At 47.4% G+C, this 17,270-nt stretch overlaps 1 protein-coding gene across 1 annotated transcript in view; it reads left to right on the top strand.

Annotated features, from left to right (window-relative positions):
- Positions 1 to 17,270, top strand: part of Snx9 (sorting nexin 9) — a 73,696-nt gene that overhangs the window by 38,779 nt on the left and 17,647 nt on the right. The window contains exons 4-9 of the mRNA XM_040758218.1: positions 1,758 to 1,883; positions 7,949 to 8,114; positions 12,066 to 12,216; positions 13,501 to 13,585; positions 15,922 to 16,047; positions 16,153 to 16,270. Coding sequence (XP_040614152.1) covers positions 1,758 to 1,883; positions 7,949 to 8,114; positions 12,066 to 12,216; positions 13,501 to 13,585; positions 15,922 to 16,047; positions 16,153 to 16,270 — 772 coding nt within the window. The remainder of the gene's footprint in view (positions 1 to 1,757; positions 1,884 to 7,948; positions 8,115 to 12,065; positions 12,217 to 13,500; positions 13,586 to 15,921; positions 16,048 to 16,152; positions 16,271 to 17,270) is intronic.

Consider the following 17,270-nt stretch of genomic DNA (forward strand, 5'->3'; position numbering starts at 1 on the left):
CGCCATTGGTTAGCTAAAGCTGGCCGCCATTGGTTAGCTAAAGCGGACCGCCATTGGTTAACTAAAGCTGGCCGCCATTGCTTAGCTAAAGCGGACCGCCATTGGTTAACTAAAGCTGGCCGCCATTGGTTAACTAAAGCGGACCGCCATTGGTTAACTAAAGCTGGCCGCCATTGCTTAGCTAAAGCGGACCGCCATTGGTTAACTAAAGCTGGCCGTGCTGGGCACCTTTTATCAGTCGCTGAGTTAAATGGCTGTTAAATGGGAAGATAGCAACCATTTTAAAAGTAAAGTTTCTTTGGAAATGTGGTAAGTAATAGTTAAATAAAACACAGAAAGTGTGTTAAATAAGGATAACCTACAGTCCTAAGCTACAAAGGTGTTTAGATTAACTTCCTTCCAAGAATAACAGCTTTTAATTTTACTGAATGAAAATCCCCATTTTTCTTTTGCTGATGTACCTGCTGCCCAGAGCTTGTGGTAGATTAACGGACAAAGTTTAAATGGATTCTTTAGAGGGGCGGGCTTCGCACCTCCTTCAGCTGTCTCCATAGACACAAGGGTGTCTCTAATGGGTGGCCCTGCTACAGTAAAGGATAGATCCTGGTGGCCGCAGGTGACCCTGCAGAGGAGACAGTCAGCTCCCTGGCGCCCCCTGCTGGCTGCCTGTAGGTCCCGTCCCAGAGCACTTGCCAGTCATCTTGAGTGACAGACCCGAGGCTTCCTGGTGGACCTGTGAGTGAGACTGGAGCAGGACAGGGCTCCCCAGTGTAGAGGAGAACTGCCCGAAGGGTGCTTCCCTGGGGCCTGACCGCAGCACAGAGAGAGGGGCTGTCAAAGTGAGAGGCGGGAGTCTTAAACTCTCTGGGAAATCAGTAGCTTTTCCCCCTCAGAAATGTGTGTTTGCACACACACACACACACACACACACACACACACACACACACACACACACACACACACACACAGCCATCTACTCGTAGGCCCTGCTCCCAGTCTGAAAGTCCAAGTTTCAGGTCCTGCACTGGCTGTATGCTCTGCACGTGTAAGGCCCTACACTGGACAAGCAGAGGATTTAGGCTGATACTGATATCCACTTTATTTACAGACTTCTGTTTGCTTCTAAAGAGGAGTAGTTTCAGCTTCTTTGTCTTTCATATCCAACAGGCTAAAATTAGTCAGAACGTGGTTGAACCAACAGGGCTGTCCATCAGTGGGATATGGTGGATGTCCACGAGCCATGTTCTGAACTATAAAGCGCACAAAGGAGAGAGCTGGGACACAGCTTAGTGCCACACTGTCTTCGCTGGGTTTGGTCCCTAGTACAGCCACCCGGCAGAGAGACAGAGAGAGACAGTGTGTGCGCGCGCGCGCGTGCATGCGCGAATGCACGTGTGTGTGTGTGTGTGCGTGTGTGTGTGCACATGCATGTGCACATAGGTCGATCAATCACAGAGTGCCTCTTAGACTATAGTGAAATTTACCTCCAAATAAATAACAGAAGGACTGCTGGAAAATACCAAAGTACCTGAAATTTAAACAATTTAATTTACACATGAGTCAAAGAAGAAAATGTTTAAAGTAAGTATAAATGAAAATGCAACTTAGCAGCAGTGCAGAGTGCAGCAGCAGCGGTGCTTTGAGGGATTGAGGGAGGTCTACGGCACTGAGGCCGCGAGTGCCCCAGTGCCCCGCTGTGATCGCTTGGTACCCACCCAAAGCAGCCACTGAAGGAATGGGTTCTTTCTCACACTCAGATTTTACCCGGTGACGGAAAAGATCAGTTTTCTTGTGGAAATTCCGTGGCGGACCAAGCTTTCCTCGATTCCCTCTCGGCAAGCACTGCTCAAGCCAACTCGTCTTCTGCCAACAGCAATAACCAGGTACCCTCTCCTCCCGTGGCCTAGGCTGCCTTTCCTGAGAGCAAAGCCGGGGTGGAAGTTTGTGGTACAGTATTGCTGTCATTGCTCCCTGAAAGCATTGTCAAAGCGACTGTGAGGGGTGCGGTGTCAGGGGCATGTGCATTGTGGGTGTGGTGTGGTGTGAGGGGTGACGTGGGGGGGGCAGCATGAGGGTTGAGGGTATGACGGGGGGTGTGGCATGAGGGGAGAATGGCATTCCTGCTAGGTATTAACACAGACCTCATCTGAGATGCCTGGAAAAGACCGCAAGACTAACAATAATAAAATGAAATTTGTTAAAATTTGTTTTTGAGATTATCAGGATATGAATACAGACCCCTCCCCCCCCACACACACGAAAACCAAATACTCCCCAAAATGAGGGCCTGTAAAGAAGGAAGGAGACTGACACTGAAGTACACCTTTAATCCCAGCATTTGGGAGGCAGAGTAAGGCGGATCTCTGTGAGTTCAAGGCCAGCCTGGTCAACATAGCAAGTTCTAGGCCAGCAAGGGCTACATAGTTAAGATTCTGTCTCAAAAAACAAACAAAAAATAAGAAAAAGTATATATATTGTATGTTTTATATTTCTATTAGTGTAAACCATCTCAAAAACAAAACAAAAAAGTAAGAGATAGAAAGTGCACATATGTTTTATATTTCTATTAGTGGTTCCTAACGCCACCAGAGATCATGTACAGGACTGAGGTCAAGCTCTCTGAATAACAAATTGGGAAATGTACAGGTCCTTTGGTGTTTGGAGTTGAAATGGCTAGGTTTTCACCTGAGAGAACTTTGTATCCTCTGGCCTCTTTGAGAGAAACAATTAAATCTTCAGTTATTCTAATCAAAATGCCCTCCCCACGGGGTCCAGTGATAGCATATTACTTGCTTCCTAGTTCACTTTCTGGTTTAGTGGGCACACAGTGCCTGAATGTTTAATCAGTGAGAAATGTCTGATACTATCTTAGCCATGTGAGTGAGCCGCAGAGAAAAAAACCTCCTCTAAACAGCCCCCTGTTGTGAACAATCAGTGCTAACTTTGCCCTCAGTTTCACCGGCCAGGAAGTCCTGCTCTGCAAGTTTCCGTGTTCACCCTCCGTGGGTTCCTTCCTTCTTAGCAGGAGCCTGTATATCAGGTGGAGCTGTCTGGTCAGTCCAGCAGGCGAGGCCAAGCGGCAGCAGGACACAGTGTACAAGTCGAGCCCTGGGAGCCCTCCACGTGTGTAACGAGATGGGGCCTTGAATGCACACAGTGCCTCTCCTTCAAGACAGTAGCACCAACTGTGCTTGTCTGCGGCAGGGTGGCTTCTCAGTGGACTTGCCAACTAGTGATCAACTAGTGTGTGGAAGGAGCAGTGCCGTGGGAGATACAGCCACTCGTGGGCGCCCCACACGTCAGTGTCTCCTTTCTAGACTAGTTTGCTAGTTGGGTTGAAATGCCCAGCAGAAGCCACCTCAGCGGAAGTAGGTCTCAGTCATAGTCCACTTCCAGAGTCTGACCCAGCTCAGACAGACATGAAAAGCCATGGTGGCCATGCCCCATCCTCCTGTGTCTGTATGAGAGGCGTCATCTAAACATGTAGAACTCGGCATGAGTCAGCTCTGCAGGTTCTCCCGGCAGGCACCTGCCCTGCTCGGACTGTACACCGCGTTGTTAGATGCCTGCTTCCTACTGCTCTACTTTCCCCAAGGGTGTCCATGGGAAGCAAGATGCAACAAGATAGCAAGAGCTCATCACGGTGTAGCCGGCAGTTGCCGTTAGAGAAGGCCTCATGCCCAGTCAGAACCGTGTGTTACACCGTTGTCCCTGAGTGACCATGGGAACTTATGGACTGAATTGGCTCAGCCCAGACGTTCTGTGCGAGCCTGCATCATACATGATATGCTATGTTTCATGTTACATCACATCAAAACCACAGTGCCTGGTCAGTCCAGTGTTGAGACCAGATGATAGCTGGGTTATCTGGGAAACAGTCTCCTCCATTGTATTGCATTTTCTGCTTATGGCCAGAAAGAATTCTGCTTGGAGTGGGTTTGACACTGCTCAATGTTCTCCTAGTAGCCTGCTGCTGGTTGCTAACATTGCCTGATTGCCACTGTTTTTCCTCTGCACATGTGGGCTGGCGTGTTTCCATCCACATCGTCATCTGCTGGAGCTAGCTGACTACCCTGTTAGAGTTCAGGATCAATGCAGATCTTTCAAGCTAGGTTGTTTTATAGCTGCTTCAGATAGTAGCTAATGGTTTTCCTTTTTTCTTCTGCATAGCATTTTGGGCCTGAGGACTCATTCTGGCTCAGTGTGTTTAACCCCCCGGAGCTCTGCTGTGCTCTGTGTCTGTGGGGTCTCCTGGTGAGAGCCCTTTCAGCTTGCTCTCTACATGGAGCAGACTTGGCTGACTCAGCTTCGGTTGGGGGGGGGTGCTCTTTGATATGGGTTATATTTCCCTGCCTTTTCATTCCTGGTAGTTTACAATGCTGAATATTTTGTGCCCTCATTAGTATTTTGAACCTTATGATATATGTAAGTTATTTTAAAATGTCCATTTTGTTAGTTTTAAGCTTCACTCAGTGTGACAGAGGCATGTTTATTTCACTGAGGGATATGTTTGCCCTGGGAACTCTGGTAGTCGTGCACTGTGCACTCTGAGGTGATCTGCTGTGCTGGCGGAAACTGTCCGTGTAAGCACTGTGCTCTGACTTTCCTCTCGTGGGCCTTCTCTGGTTTACAGAGGTTCCTCGTGGAAAATTTATTAGGTGTCAACTTTAGACCTAGGACACCTGTAACCCACAGCTTCCTGGGTTTAGCTCGTGCTCATTCTCTCACGACCCACTGATCCCAGGCTCCACCTGTACGAGTCACAGACCACTGGGCTCTGCAGGATGCTGACAGGGAATGGGGCGTTTGTAGGTCTCGTCTTGTTTCCCAGGATCACTGTCCCACAGTACCTGATGATTTGAAAGATTTCCTTTATGTCATCGTTTTTCAGCATGAGTGAAAATGTGAACTGGGTGGATCCCCTGGTCCTACTTGGTCACCTTTTCTGTGCCTTGACTTCCAGAATGTGCTTGCATCTGCACCTGTGAAGTGAGAATGATGTCATTCATTTCACACGAGTGGAGCCTAACACCATAGGAATCTTACCAGAGCTCACTCCATGCTGAGCACCGGTGCCTCTGGGAACTCTCAGCTGTGTGTTTTCCTGGGTCTGTCTTGCCAGCTGTGTGACACGCATGGCCTTTGCCCTCCTCAAGTGCAGCTTGTGGTTACGTTAGTTCTTCAGTGGTGCTGATTGTACGGGCTTGGGAAGATGCAGCACACGACCATGGCGTTGGGCTTCTGTGTGTTGTTTGTGGGTGGGTGGCTTGCTAGGCTCAGGTTTTGAGTTTGCCAGTTTTGTTTACAGCTTTGCTGTATGTTGTCCCCTCTCACTGAGAACCTTTTTATTTTAAGGTGACTCTTTTGGCTCAGATTGGCTGTGTTGAAACTCTCAGCCAGTCACCCCCTTCTTCTCCTTCTCCTTCTTCCATAAATAAGGTAAATTTGAGATGTGAGTAACTACATGAAGAAACACTCATTTGACAACCCTGACAGGTATTCTTTTCATATGCGGTAACTTGAGGAAGCTCTTCTGGGGCTTGGTCGGCCAGATGTGGTGGAAAGAGTCAGGGCCTACAGATGTGGTGGAAAGAGTCAGGGCCTACAGATGTGGAAAGAGTCAGGGCCTACAGATGTGGAAAGAGTCAGGGCCTACAGCTGCCAGCTGAGCCGTCTACGCGGCCGGAGCGGAGTATTTGCCCCAGCACTCAGCCCTGGCGTAGGGCTTGGTTCTGTGAGTGACAGTAAATCCTGGGACCAGAAAGGAGCAGAACAGAAAAGGCTGAAGGTGTTGCTCGGTGGATTGGCTGAAGAGGGAGAGGGGGACAAGAGTCTAGGGAAGCGGACCCTTAGCTGAGGAAACGGGGTGGGTTAGTGTATGACTGAGCCTGTGGCTTTAAGACGAAGGATCTTTAAGAGAGACCATCATACCCTAGCTTGTTACCCTGGCATCAGAATTTGAAAGCGCCAAGCTCTTGGCCTTTAGGGCCTAGAAAGTTTCTACCAAAGCCCTGGAGTTGGATGTTACCGTGAGCTTCACCTCTGCCTTCTTCCTCCTTAGGGCATCTGAAGGAAGCGGACCTTTGGATAGTTTCATCTCTTTACTTAAAAATGTCTCCAGTAATGTGACCCAGCACTTAAACTGTTTGGAAATGTAGCCATGGCCGTGTCCTTTTAGCATAAAGAAAGAGGTGTATTGCTCAGTGAACTGCCGGCCTCCTTCTTTTCTTTGTGTTTTATTTTGGGCCAGGGTCTCGCTCTGTAGCCCAGGCAGCCTCCAGAGACTTCCTGCCTCGCCAAGTGCTGCTTCTTTATGTCTGAGGTGAACCCCCACATACAAAGATCACTCTTCCAAATCCCTGGTTTGTCAGTTCACACTCACCAAAGCCTCAGGAGGAAGTTAGGGTTCCAAGTCCCCTTGTTAAAGTGTAGGAGCCAAGAAGGGTGGAGTGCTCGTATATAAGTAGCTAGTAAGTAGGAAAACTGGGCTCAAGCCTAAATAAACATCAGAGCCCGAGTTCTCAGTCACTGCCCAAGGGAAACTTACTTGTCTCTCTGGCTAGCTGACCCATATTCTGGCCTTTCACACAATCTGTGAAGTTGAGTACTGAGTAGCCCATGTTTGGGTCAGTGATGGGCTCTATATATGAGTGACCCGCATAAGATTCTGATGGAGCTGAACATCCTGTTGGTGATATCATCACTAGCCTAACAGAATGCTCGCTTGTGTGTGTGCTGGGGGGGAGTGTTGTACTGACTGCTAGCCTACTGCTGCCCATTGTGTAAAAGTGTGCATTCGGGTATGCTTAGAACAGCAGTGATGAAGCACTGTTTGCTGGTTTACAATTCACACTTCAGAGCCCATTGTTTTAGTCTCCTTGAACAAAAGTTCACTATGAAACCCTCTGCAGTGTCACTCCTGCAGTGGTGTCTGACAGGCCGGGTGTGCTCTGACTGATTCAGTCTCGTGCATTTTTGTTATTGTGACCCTGGGAGTGTAGGCCATAGCACGTATGTATCCCGTACAGCCATGGTGGACAGTAGCTGTCTACCTAGGTTTATATAAGCATGCTGTGCCGTAGCACGGTCACCTGGGCGTATGTCTCAGAAAGTAGCTTATTAAACACATTGACTGCATCTGTCATGAGCGTGACTCCCTGAGGTTACAGATGCGTGGAGAGCCAGCACTGCTGCCTCTGTGGCCGCCCCAAGTTCGCTCTCAGGTCCTTCTGGTGTGACAGTCAGATGCAGGCTCGTTTCCTCAGACACTGAAGGCAATGCTTAAGTTCTTTCAGGAGATAGCTTGGAACCTGTTAGGCAGCGCGCGCACGCACGCACGCACACACACACACACACACACACACACACACTGTGCTTTACCAGGTTTTAATAGCTTTTAGATGTAAAATTTCAGACAGGCAGCTATGTTGAATTGTTGCTCCTGGGTGTTGAACAGGGCTTAGTTTAGTTGGGGTAGGGGTTAGGTAGAGAGGTCAGACGTAATCACTGAGTTACGGAACAAGGAGGGAGTACGAGTGCCGTACTTCCGGTGGACATTCTAAAGTGGCAGGCCTGTGTCTGTTCAACTGCTTACTGTTCTTTCCACTTGAATTTTTTAATGTGTGTCTATTACTTTTAAAATGAGAATTAAAGCCTTCTTTAAAGTACCTGCTTAGAAGCAGTTAAGGGCAATGGAAAACGGCCTCAGCAGTAGCAGGTATAATGGCATCTAGCGGACGAAAGACAGTGTTCTCACCGGGGAGAGCCGGCGGATGCTGCTCCGCTCGCTGTCTGGGTTTCCACTTGGGCTGGGGGCGTAGACGTTTAAATGCATTTCCACCGATTCTGTCAGCACTTCTGTTGTTCTCAGCTGCCTGCAGCCTGTTGCTAATGGAGTCACAGTTCCTAGATGTCACAATACTCTTTCTCCTTTTCCTCTCCCACACAGGTTGGTGGTGGCAATGACCCTTGGTCAGCCTGGAATGCCCCCAAATCTGGGAACTGGGACAGCACAGATGCTTGGGGCACCAGGACAGATGGGGCTGGCGCTCAGAGAAACAGCGCTAACAACTGGGACACTGCCTTCGGCCACCCACAGGCCTATCAAGGACCAGGTGAGGCCACTTACAGGAAACTGAATGGCAGGAAGCCCAGAGTCTCCTCAGCACCAACGCCATCTTCTGGAACAATGGGCGCCTCCCAGGATGTTGTTGGTGATGCCTCCCATCGTTACCTCCCTGGGTTCCATGAATTTGCTAGAACAGTGTAGAGAACTCAGGGTATCACGTGACTCACCGTTACCAATGTATTACAAAGAGTAAATTAAGGGATGCCAACGAGCAGCCAGGTGCAGTACACGGGAGGCGTGGGGGAGGGTGGAACCAGGCCCTCTCCTGTCTTACCACCCCCCAGCACTGCATTGTTAGAACCCTGTGACCCAAGAGGTTTGTAGAAACTTCATCTCCAGCAGCTTCCTCTTCACAGAGGGTGAGATGGGATGAAGGCTCTGAGCATCCCGTCGTTCATGGCTTTGTTTTCTTGAGGTGAGCTCAATCCTAGAGTCACCATGAGTCTCCTGGAACAGAAGATACCCTGTCATCTAGGAAATGCCAAGGCCTGTGCGCTGGGTCTGGAGGCTCTGCATCCAACTCTTACCTCTGCGCTTTAAGCAGGGAGAGATGTATCAAAGGAGAAGCAATTCAATGGTTAAGAAAGGATATTTCAGCCGGGCGGTGGTGGCACACGCCTTTAATCCCAGCACTCGGGAGGCAGAGGCAGGCGGATCTCTGTGAGTTCTAGGCCGGGCTGGACCGATAGCCTCCGAAACAATACAGAGAAACCCTGTCTCGTAAAACCAAAAAAATGGGTGGGGGGGCTGGAGAGATGGCTCAGCCGTTAAAGGCTAGGCTCACAACCAAAAATATAAGAAAGGATATTTCACCGGCCAGGGCGGTGGTGGTGCACGCCTTTAATCCCAGCACTTGGGAGGCAGAGACAGGCCTCTGTGAGTTTAAGGCCTCCCTGGCTTACAAAGTGAGTACTAGGACAGCCAAGGGTACACAGAGAAACTCTGTCTTGGAAGGGGAAAAGGATATTTGAAACAGAAGGCAGCTGCGTTGGCAGAAGATCTGAGTTTGATCCCCATGACCTATGGAAACACTGCCAGGCTCTGTGACACTGGGATGGAAACAGACAGGACCCCAGCTGGGGCTTGGTGACTTCCAGGCCATGGAGAGGTCCCGTCTCAAAACCACGGTCAGGGCTGGAGAGGTGGCTCAGCGTGTAAAAGCACTTGTTGCTCTTGCAGAGGACCAGGGTTCATTCCCCAGCACCCACACGGGGCCTCACAGTTTCTCTACTTCAGTTCCAAGGGATATGACGCCCTCCGCTGGCCACTGTGGACACTGCATGCGCACAATGCACATTTACATGAAATAAAATGTAAAAAAGAAAAGAGGACGGCCTTCCTGAGGAACAACATCCAAGGCCGTTCTCTGGTTTCCATGTATGTATGCCACCCACACACAGTTGTGCACATGCACACACATACATAGTACAGCCCCTCCCCCCAAGGATGTTCATGTCAGCTCTGAACTAAAAAGATACAGGTCTGCTCTGTGCCGCCAGCCTCCCTTGGCGTGCGTCTCTCAGCTTCTGGGTGACACCTGAGCCCAGCAGCAGAGGACACTCACTGCCCATTGCCCTCTTCCAGGTCTGTCATTATTGCTAAGCAGTTGTTTTCAGAGGTGTTGCCCTTCTAATGTCTTTGAATTAAGGTAGTTTTCTTTTTTTTTTGTTTGTTTGTTTGTTTGGTTAGTTTTTTGCTTATTTGTAAGTTTGTGAGTACTAAATTTGTCCATGCCAAAGCCTCTAGAAGACTTCTCTTGGGTACCAGGCCACACTGCTGTAGTCTGCATTAGTCAGAAGTCCTCAGGGTAGGGTGATGTATGCCTTCAATCCTGGCACTTGAGAGACAGAGCCAGGTGGATCTCTGTGAGTTTGAGGCCAGCCTGGTCTACAGAGTGAGTTACAGAACACCCATAACTACATAGTGAGACTCTGTCTTAACCCCCCTCCCCATCTCTATTTAAGCTTTCCAGCATGTTTTGATGTACATAAGACAGTAATTGCTGCAGTTAGAAATTAACAAGCTGTCTCCTCACACGGTGTGTGTGTGTGTGTATGTATGTACACGGGAGCTCGCTCACAAATGTTTTCTGGGAGCATCTAAAATGTCTTGGCAAACTTCCAATATATAATACAACATTGGCAATCGCCGCAGGCCATGTATAAGAGCCCATGACTTATTCTGGAAGCTGCACTGTCTACATCCCTGTATCCCCTCTCCATGGCATCTACATCCCTCCCCTCTCCCCCATCCTTAGGGGTCACAGCTCTCTGTTCCCACACACTCAGGAGTGTTTAAGATTCTACAGATGTCTGAGATGCTGGTTCTTGGCCTTCTGGGCCTGGGATTGTTTAACTGTGCCATAGTGTCATGTAAATAATCCCACAGAGTGTGTGTGTGTGTGTGTGTGTGTGTGTGTGTGTGTGTGTGTGTGTGTGTGTGTGTGTGTGTGTGTTCGTTCCACAGTTTCTTCACCCGGTCCTGTGTGGCAAACTCTTGGGTTGATTCTACAGCCTGGCTACTGCAGGTATTGCTTCAGTGACTGTTGGAGCAAAGGTAGCTCTGCAAGGGGCTGATGTAATTCCTAATGGGCAGCTGAGTCTGTGTCCTGTCCCATTCCCCCCCCATTTTTAAGGATCCCCATACCTTTCTGTAACTCTGCTGTTTTCTATTCATCCCAAGGCTACAAGAACTCCATTTTCTCTGCACTCTTGCGAATGGTTCAATTTTCCTATAGATCTTAGCAACCATAATCAGCACACAACTTTTATTTCTTTCCTCTGTAAGCAAAAACCTTTTCCTTTCTCACTTACGGGAAGGACTTTATAACTATTCTTTATCTCAATTGCTAGCCTCACCCCCATTCGTGGTCTTTCCTGTCCCATCACTAACATGGTCACTTGAGCAGAAACACTGTGGTTCCACACAGCCTGCCTGGTAACCGTGACCACAGCGTGTGCAGTCTGCGCAGAGGGAAGGCTCACACCCAGGCAGGATGGAGATTTCACCATGCCAGGCTTGCACACCGATTCTTTCTTAACCCTTCCATTTACCATAGCCCAGGCTGTCGCTGACTGCAGATGAATGAAATTGAAGCCCTGTGTGAAGAGGCTGTGGTGTTTTCCTTTTCATCACTGAATTGTTGGGGGCAGGTGTCTGCTCCATTTTATTTTGTTTTATATGTATGTTTTGCCTGCTTGTACGCCTGTACACTGTGAGTGTGCAAAGCTCTCAGAGGCCAGGAGAGGGCATTGGATCTGGAACTGGAGTTACAGACAAGCGTTAGCCACCATTTGTGTGCTGGGAGCAGCCAGTGCTCCTAACTGCTGCGTGGTCTCTCCAGCCTTTTACTGTTGAGTACATGAGTTCCCTCCAGGGTTGGACTGCTGACCCTTTATCGCACATGGGGTCACAGATGCTCTCCCATCTGTAAACTGTGTCTTTGTTGGCTGAGTGCTGCGCAGGAGCCTGGGTCGATGCGGTTCCTACTTGTCGTTTTTGCTTCAGTTCCCTGACTTCCATGTGACATCTAAACACAGAGCTGAGGGCATGTCAGGGGATTTTCCTCACCGTTATCCTCTGGCGGCTTTATGATTTTCTGTTGACTGTTTTAGATGCTGTAAGGTAAGGGCCCAGGTTTTATTCTTGGGTGTGGACATCCAGTCTCCCAGCACCACTGACTGAAGAACCTGTTCGTTGAGGCACTTGTAAAGAGTTTGTTAACCTGATTGCCTCATCTAACCTAGTTCTGATTTGTCTTTTGCATAAAAACCAAAAAGCTGAATCCCTAGGCCAGGCCTTGAGCTGGCTGCAAAGTCTGTGTTCTTCAGATCCACAGGCAGCCCTGGCCTCTGCTTTACAGCTCCTGGAAAACTGGCTAGCCCAAGCAGCTGTTACCCAAGCTTAAGCAGTCGCATTGTGCTGTCTTTCTTGCTAGCAACTGGCGATGATGATGAGTGGGACGAAGACTGGGATGACCCCAAGTCCTCATCGTCTTACTTTAAGGATTCAGAGTCCGTGGAAGCAGGGGGCATCCAGCGAGGAAACAGCCGTCCGGGCGCCTCTTCCATGAAGCTGCCCCTTAACAAGTAAGTTTAAAGGGGAGCAGTGTACACACACACACACACACACACACACACACACACACACACACACACACACACACACACACACACACACACACAGTGTAAGAGAGGTTTTACCTTTTTCTAGTCAGTGATCTCCTGAATTTGGAGCATATATCTAGAGATTAGGGTCAAGGGCTTGTACCTTGAGTAATGGGGCTTCCATAGTCTATCTAAATAGCAGGGGGTTGATTGAACTCTTAGACCACACACTTTCCTGTGTTTCCAGTTTCTTCCATTATGACTTTTGTGCTCAGCTGTGTGCATAATAAAATTAGCTATGTCCATCACTGCCTGCTTATCTCCCAGACTACAGACAGCGTCCTCACTAGGATTGGTTGTGGTGGACATTGCTCCCAGTGGCTCTTTCGGCCTAAATGTAAAATAAGCGTAAAGCCTTTTACATGTGGTTTGTCTCTTGGTCCTCTGAAAAGTAGAGCCAGCAAGACAAACAAGCCGCTGGAGTTTCCTGGCCAGCACAGGAGTCGAGCTCCTCCCCTCCCTTTGCTCAGCACTTGCTCCCAGGTTTGTTAGCCTGTTTCAACCCAGTCGCCTCATCTCTGAAGCAAAGAGGCTGGCTTAAAGATTCTTTGTACTCTAAAGTGGCATTCCAGGCTGAAACCAAATGAGCGGGCTAATTTGAACCTGTGCCCCCAAGCCTTCCATCTCTTTATGGTGCAGGGAGCGACGCACACACACTCGTATGTATTTTTAAGTACTCACAGCTTTCCAACGATTCATTGATATGTTAGCCACAGTCTAGCTCTAGAACATAAACCTTGTGCCAGAAAAGGAAGCTGAAAGTCTAATATACTGGAACATTATGAGAACACATCTTGATGATGATAAAAATTAATACATTGCTGTTTACCTAAGAATTACTGACTCTGCATAGATGTGGGTGTGTTAGCAAGTGGCCATTGCTCTATGTAACCAACTCAAATAGGCATCCTGGGGGGCAGAGCGACTTCTTTATGTCTGTCCTTCCCTCTGTCACTGGTAATAGTAGCTGGGTCAGACTTGAGTAAGCAGGCAGAATACCCGTGAACACCACACTTGCTGGAGTCTCTTTCCCCTGCCCAAGCTTCACTGAGAGCCTAACTGGCCGTTGGCCACCTGATTACACTTCACGGTTTCCATCTTAAAGACAGAACAAGGTTAGAACTGGTGTGTTAAGGTCTCGTGATGAGAACTGTAGAATTTGTAGGAAGAAGGACAGAGACTCACTGTACTTATCTTCATGATCAGGTTTCCTGGATTTGCAAAGCCTGGCATGGAACAGTACTTGTTGGCCAAGCAGCTAGCAAAACCCAAAGAGAAAATCCCCATTATTGTAAGTTTGTTTGTTCATGTCTGTTTTATTTCTAATTAAAGTGTTTTATAATGCCTGAGCTAAGAACGTTAGTCTTTTTGGAAGTGTTGTTAAACATGCTTACTGTCCCATGTTGATAACATGTTATCAGGAGTGCTAAAGATAGTCAATATAGGTTAATGATTGTCACTGCTTCTCAATTTTCTCTATGTTTATCTTTTAACCTTTAATGTTCAACCATCGCTCATACATTTGAACACTTTTTCTCTTCTAAAATGTCTTAGACTATAAGACATATTTTAGTTCTTTTTTTCTACCAACCTTATTTATTTATCCAATAAGCTTAGTTCAAATATTTTGGTTTCTACCCTGATGAAAGAAGAGCATGTCATTAGGGTAAGATGCTTTCCCCAATACCCTGGCAATCGGATTTCTTCCAGTAAAACAGCTGTCAGCTCAAGTTAAGGGGCCAGCAAATAAATCTGGGAGTTAATGACACCATTAACAGTTTAATCTGTCTTGGTGAAATGATTATTGAATATGACAAATGCTCTTCCGTTTCATCCCATACTTTGATTGTTAATACATTTCTGTCTAGGTGAAATTCTAGGGGGAAAAAGATCTATGACTATTTTGTAACCTTAATGACTTAACCTGTAGCTGATGGAGTCCTTGGATGGAATCAGCATGTCTGTAAACAAGCACAAGGAGACACCTGCCCGTGATAATGGATCCTTTAATTACTTTTCCTCATCTGTAAAAGGCTTAAAGTCTTAGGACCCATCAAACAGAAGTGCAGTGTCCCAAAGCCTCTTGTAGCCTTTGTTCTCACAGCATGTTGTGTAGTTATCTTCTGAGTAGTTTGATTTAAGATTGGAGCTGGGCGTTGGTGGTGCACACCTTTCATCCCAGCACTCGAGAGGCAGAGACAGGCGGATCTCTGTGAATTTGAGGCCAGCCTGGTCTACAGAGCGAGTTCCAGGACAGGCTCCACTCCAAAACTACAGAGAAATCCTGTCTCAAAAAAAAAAAAAAAAAAAGAAGGCGAAGGAGAAGATTTGAATCTTTTTGTTTTGTTGTGTTTTTTGTTCCAGGCTGGGTGTGGGGCAGCAGCATACATTATTAAATTTAAAACTCTATGGAATTAAGAGTCCATGGTTTGTCCCTCACATGTTAATGTGACTTTGTCACAGGCATGACTATGGTAGAGCCGAGCATGAAGTCCAGCCTGTGCTTTGTCCATGAGTTTTGGCAGATAGACCCATGTGCCCTGTGGGCTGGCCTGTCTCTGCAGCTTGTCACATAGCAAAAGACATGGGGAAGCCATTGAGTCTTCAGGAGTGAAGACAAGACAGAGACCCAGTTTATGCTTAGGATAAAAAGTAACATTGCTCACTCATAGCATAGGGCTAGTAAGTTTGGGGACCAGGCCATTGCTCTCTGTCCTCTTCACAGAGGATTGCTGCTCCCAATGGGTCCTCAGTTGCTGTCCTGAAGGCTTAGCAGAGCCTCTGGGACATAGCCCCCAGGGCAGCTTAGTTGTGTATTCTTAGAGACCTCTTCAGCGCCTTATTAATCATCTCCAGTCCTCAGCCACCTTCCTTAGTGACCCGTGCCTGGGCTTCTGTACCCATCCTGCAGTCCCTCCACCACCTCTGGACAGAATGACATGGACATTCTTGTCCCCTTGCACCTGCTGGCCTTGCTGTGGAACTCTAGCTCACACGTGTCTCTTCAGCCCATCTGCTGGTCCTCCTCCTTTTCTTTTACTTCTAACTGTGGCTGAAATAGTGGCTGTCATCAGGCTGTGGCCAGGCTCGTACTGTCTTGAAGTTAACACAATTCTGCTTCAAGCATTAGTCACAGACCAGTTGCTTATTTGAAAACTTCTACCAGTCAGCCCTGTAATTAGTTAAAAACCAGATGAGAGTGCGAATACAAACTGAGACTATAATGTCATTGGCAAAATCCTATACATAAATTTTTGTTTCACATACACAGACAAAACAGTCAGCGTTGAAAGTTTATTTTTTAAGTCCCTTTTCACATTAAGCTTTAAATCGTGGTCTAAGGGAAACAGAGCTTCTGAACTCAGCCCCCTAGATGTAAGCCAGTGTCTCTTCATCCTGAGACAAGATGCCCACGTGGAAGAGATGGATGGCTTCATCTGAACAACTGCGCTTTTTATACGACGACTATGAGAACCACAGACCAGTCCTTCCTTCTGCCATAGAAGCAAAAATGACTGACTGCCATAGGACTGCAGTTCTGAAAGGAATCGTTCTCTGTGTAATTGTGATTGTATTACCATTTTCCCAAGAAAATACTGAATTAACTTGTCCTGGGTCATTGTTTAGGTTGGAGATTATGGCCCAATGTGGGTTTATCCTACCTCTACTTTTGACTGTGTGGTAGCAGATCCCCGGAAAGGTTCAAAAATGTATGGTCTGAAGAGCTACATTGAGTATCAGCTAACACCTACCGTGAGTACCTGCCCTAAATGAAGCTGCTGCCTCTCCCTCTTTCTCCATTTCAGTACTTGGCATTGGCAATACTTTGTTTTTGGTTTTTTTCCTCTTATTTTGCAGAACACTAATCGATCTGTAAACCACAGATATAAGCACTTTGACTGGTTGTATGAGCGTCTCCTAGTTAAGTTTGGGTCTGCCATTCCGATTCCTTCTCTTCCAGACAAGCAGGTGACAGGTGAGTGTGGGCAATGTTGTATCAAATGATGGGTGGAGAGCTGGCTCTGTTATCCTCCTGGTGTGCAAGAGTACAGGTAGTCACTAATATCTGTGAAGAGACTGCACAAATGTAGAACTTGCCTGAACATCTACTAGAAACTTCTGGCAAACTTTGCCATCCGAGAGCTGTGTACACACCTTGAATTCCAGAAAAGTCATTGTCTTTATTTCCTTCTACCACAAAAAGTACATTTTTTAAGTCTGAGAAACAGAACCGGAGAAAATAGAAATTATCTGAACAGCCTAAAATGAAAACAAAAGCTTGAGACCCGAATGACAGGAGACAGGCTCTGTCGCCTTGCTCTTTTGTGTATGGGGAACACACAGAGAAGCCAGAGCTTCTGGGTTGTTCCTGATGGAGAATTCTTCACGACTCATTCATACCCTCTCCCTTTTCTTGTTTACTTCAAAGTGTCACATTTCTTCCACTTTGTCCTGTCTCCAAAAATTTTCTGGTAAGCAAGCTTTGGAGAGTGGCTCAGCAGTTAGGCATGTATACCACCCTTGCAGAGAGTCAACTTCAGTTCTAACCCTCATAATCGCTCACAACTCCAGCTTCTGTCTGCACTGGCACCTGAATTCATGTGCACATACCTACACACGCATGCACGCACACACACGCACACACACAATTTAAAATAATAAAATTATCTTTTAAAACTGAAAAAAAAAATCTCTGCTAAATAATCCACCTGCCACTAGACCCCCTGTACATCTGGGCAGAAAGGTTTTGTTTGTCCCAGTCCTTTGAAACTGTCATCTCAGACGGAAGTCCTCTAGTGTGGGACCAGGGCTGAGTGTTTGAAGACTCAGTGATCATAACTTAGAACACAGTGTTTATAAAGAGGCTGAGCCTCCCAAAAACTGAGAGTTTCCATAGATAGGTAGAAACTGTTCACATGTCAAAACCAGTCCACGTAGAAAGGAATGGACTGGGGGCAACAGTGAGGCCTAGCCAA

This window comes from Mesocricetus auratus, unplaced genomic scaffold (genome assembly GCF_017639785.1).
Source record: "Mesocricetus auratus isolate SY011 unplaced genomic scaffold, BCM_Maur_2.0 Super-Scaffold_100018, whole genome shotgun sequence".
NCBI lineage: Eukaryota > Metazoa > Chordata > Mammalia > Rodentia > Cricetidae > Mesocricetus > Mesocricetus auratus.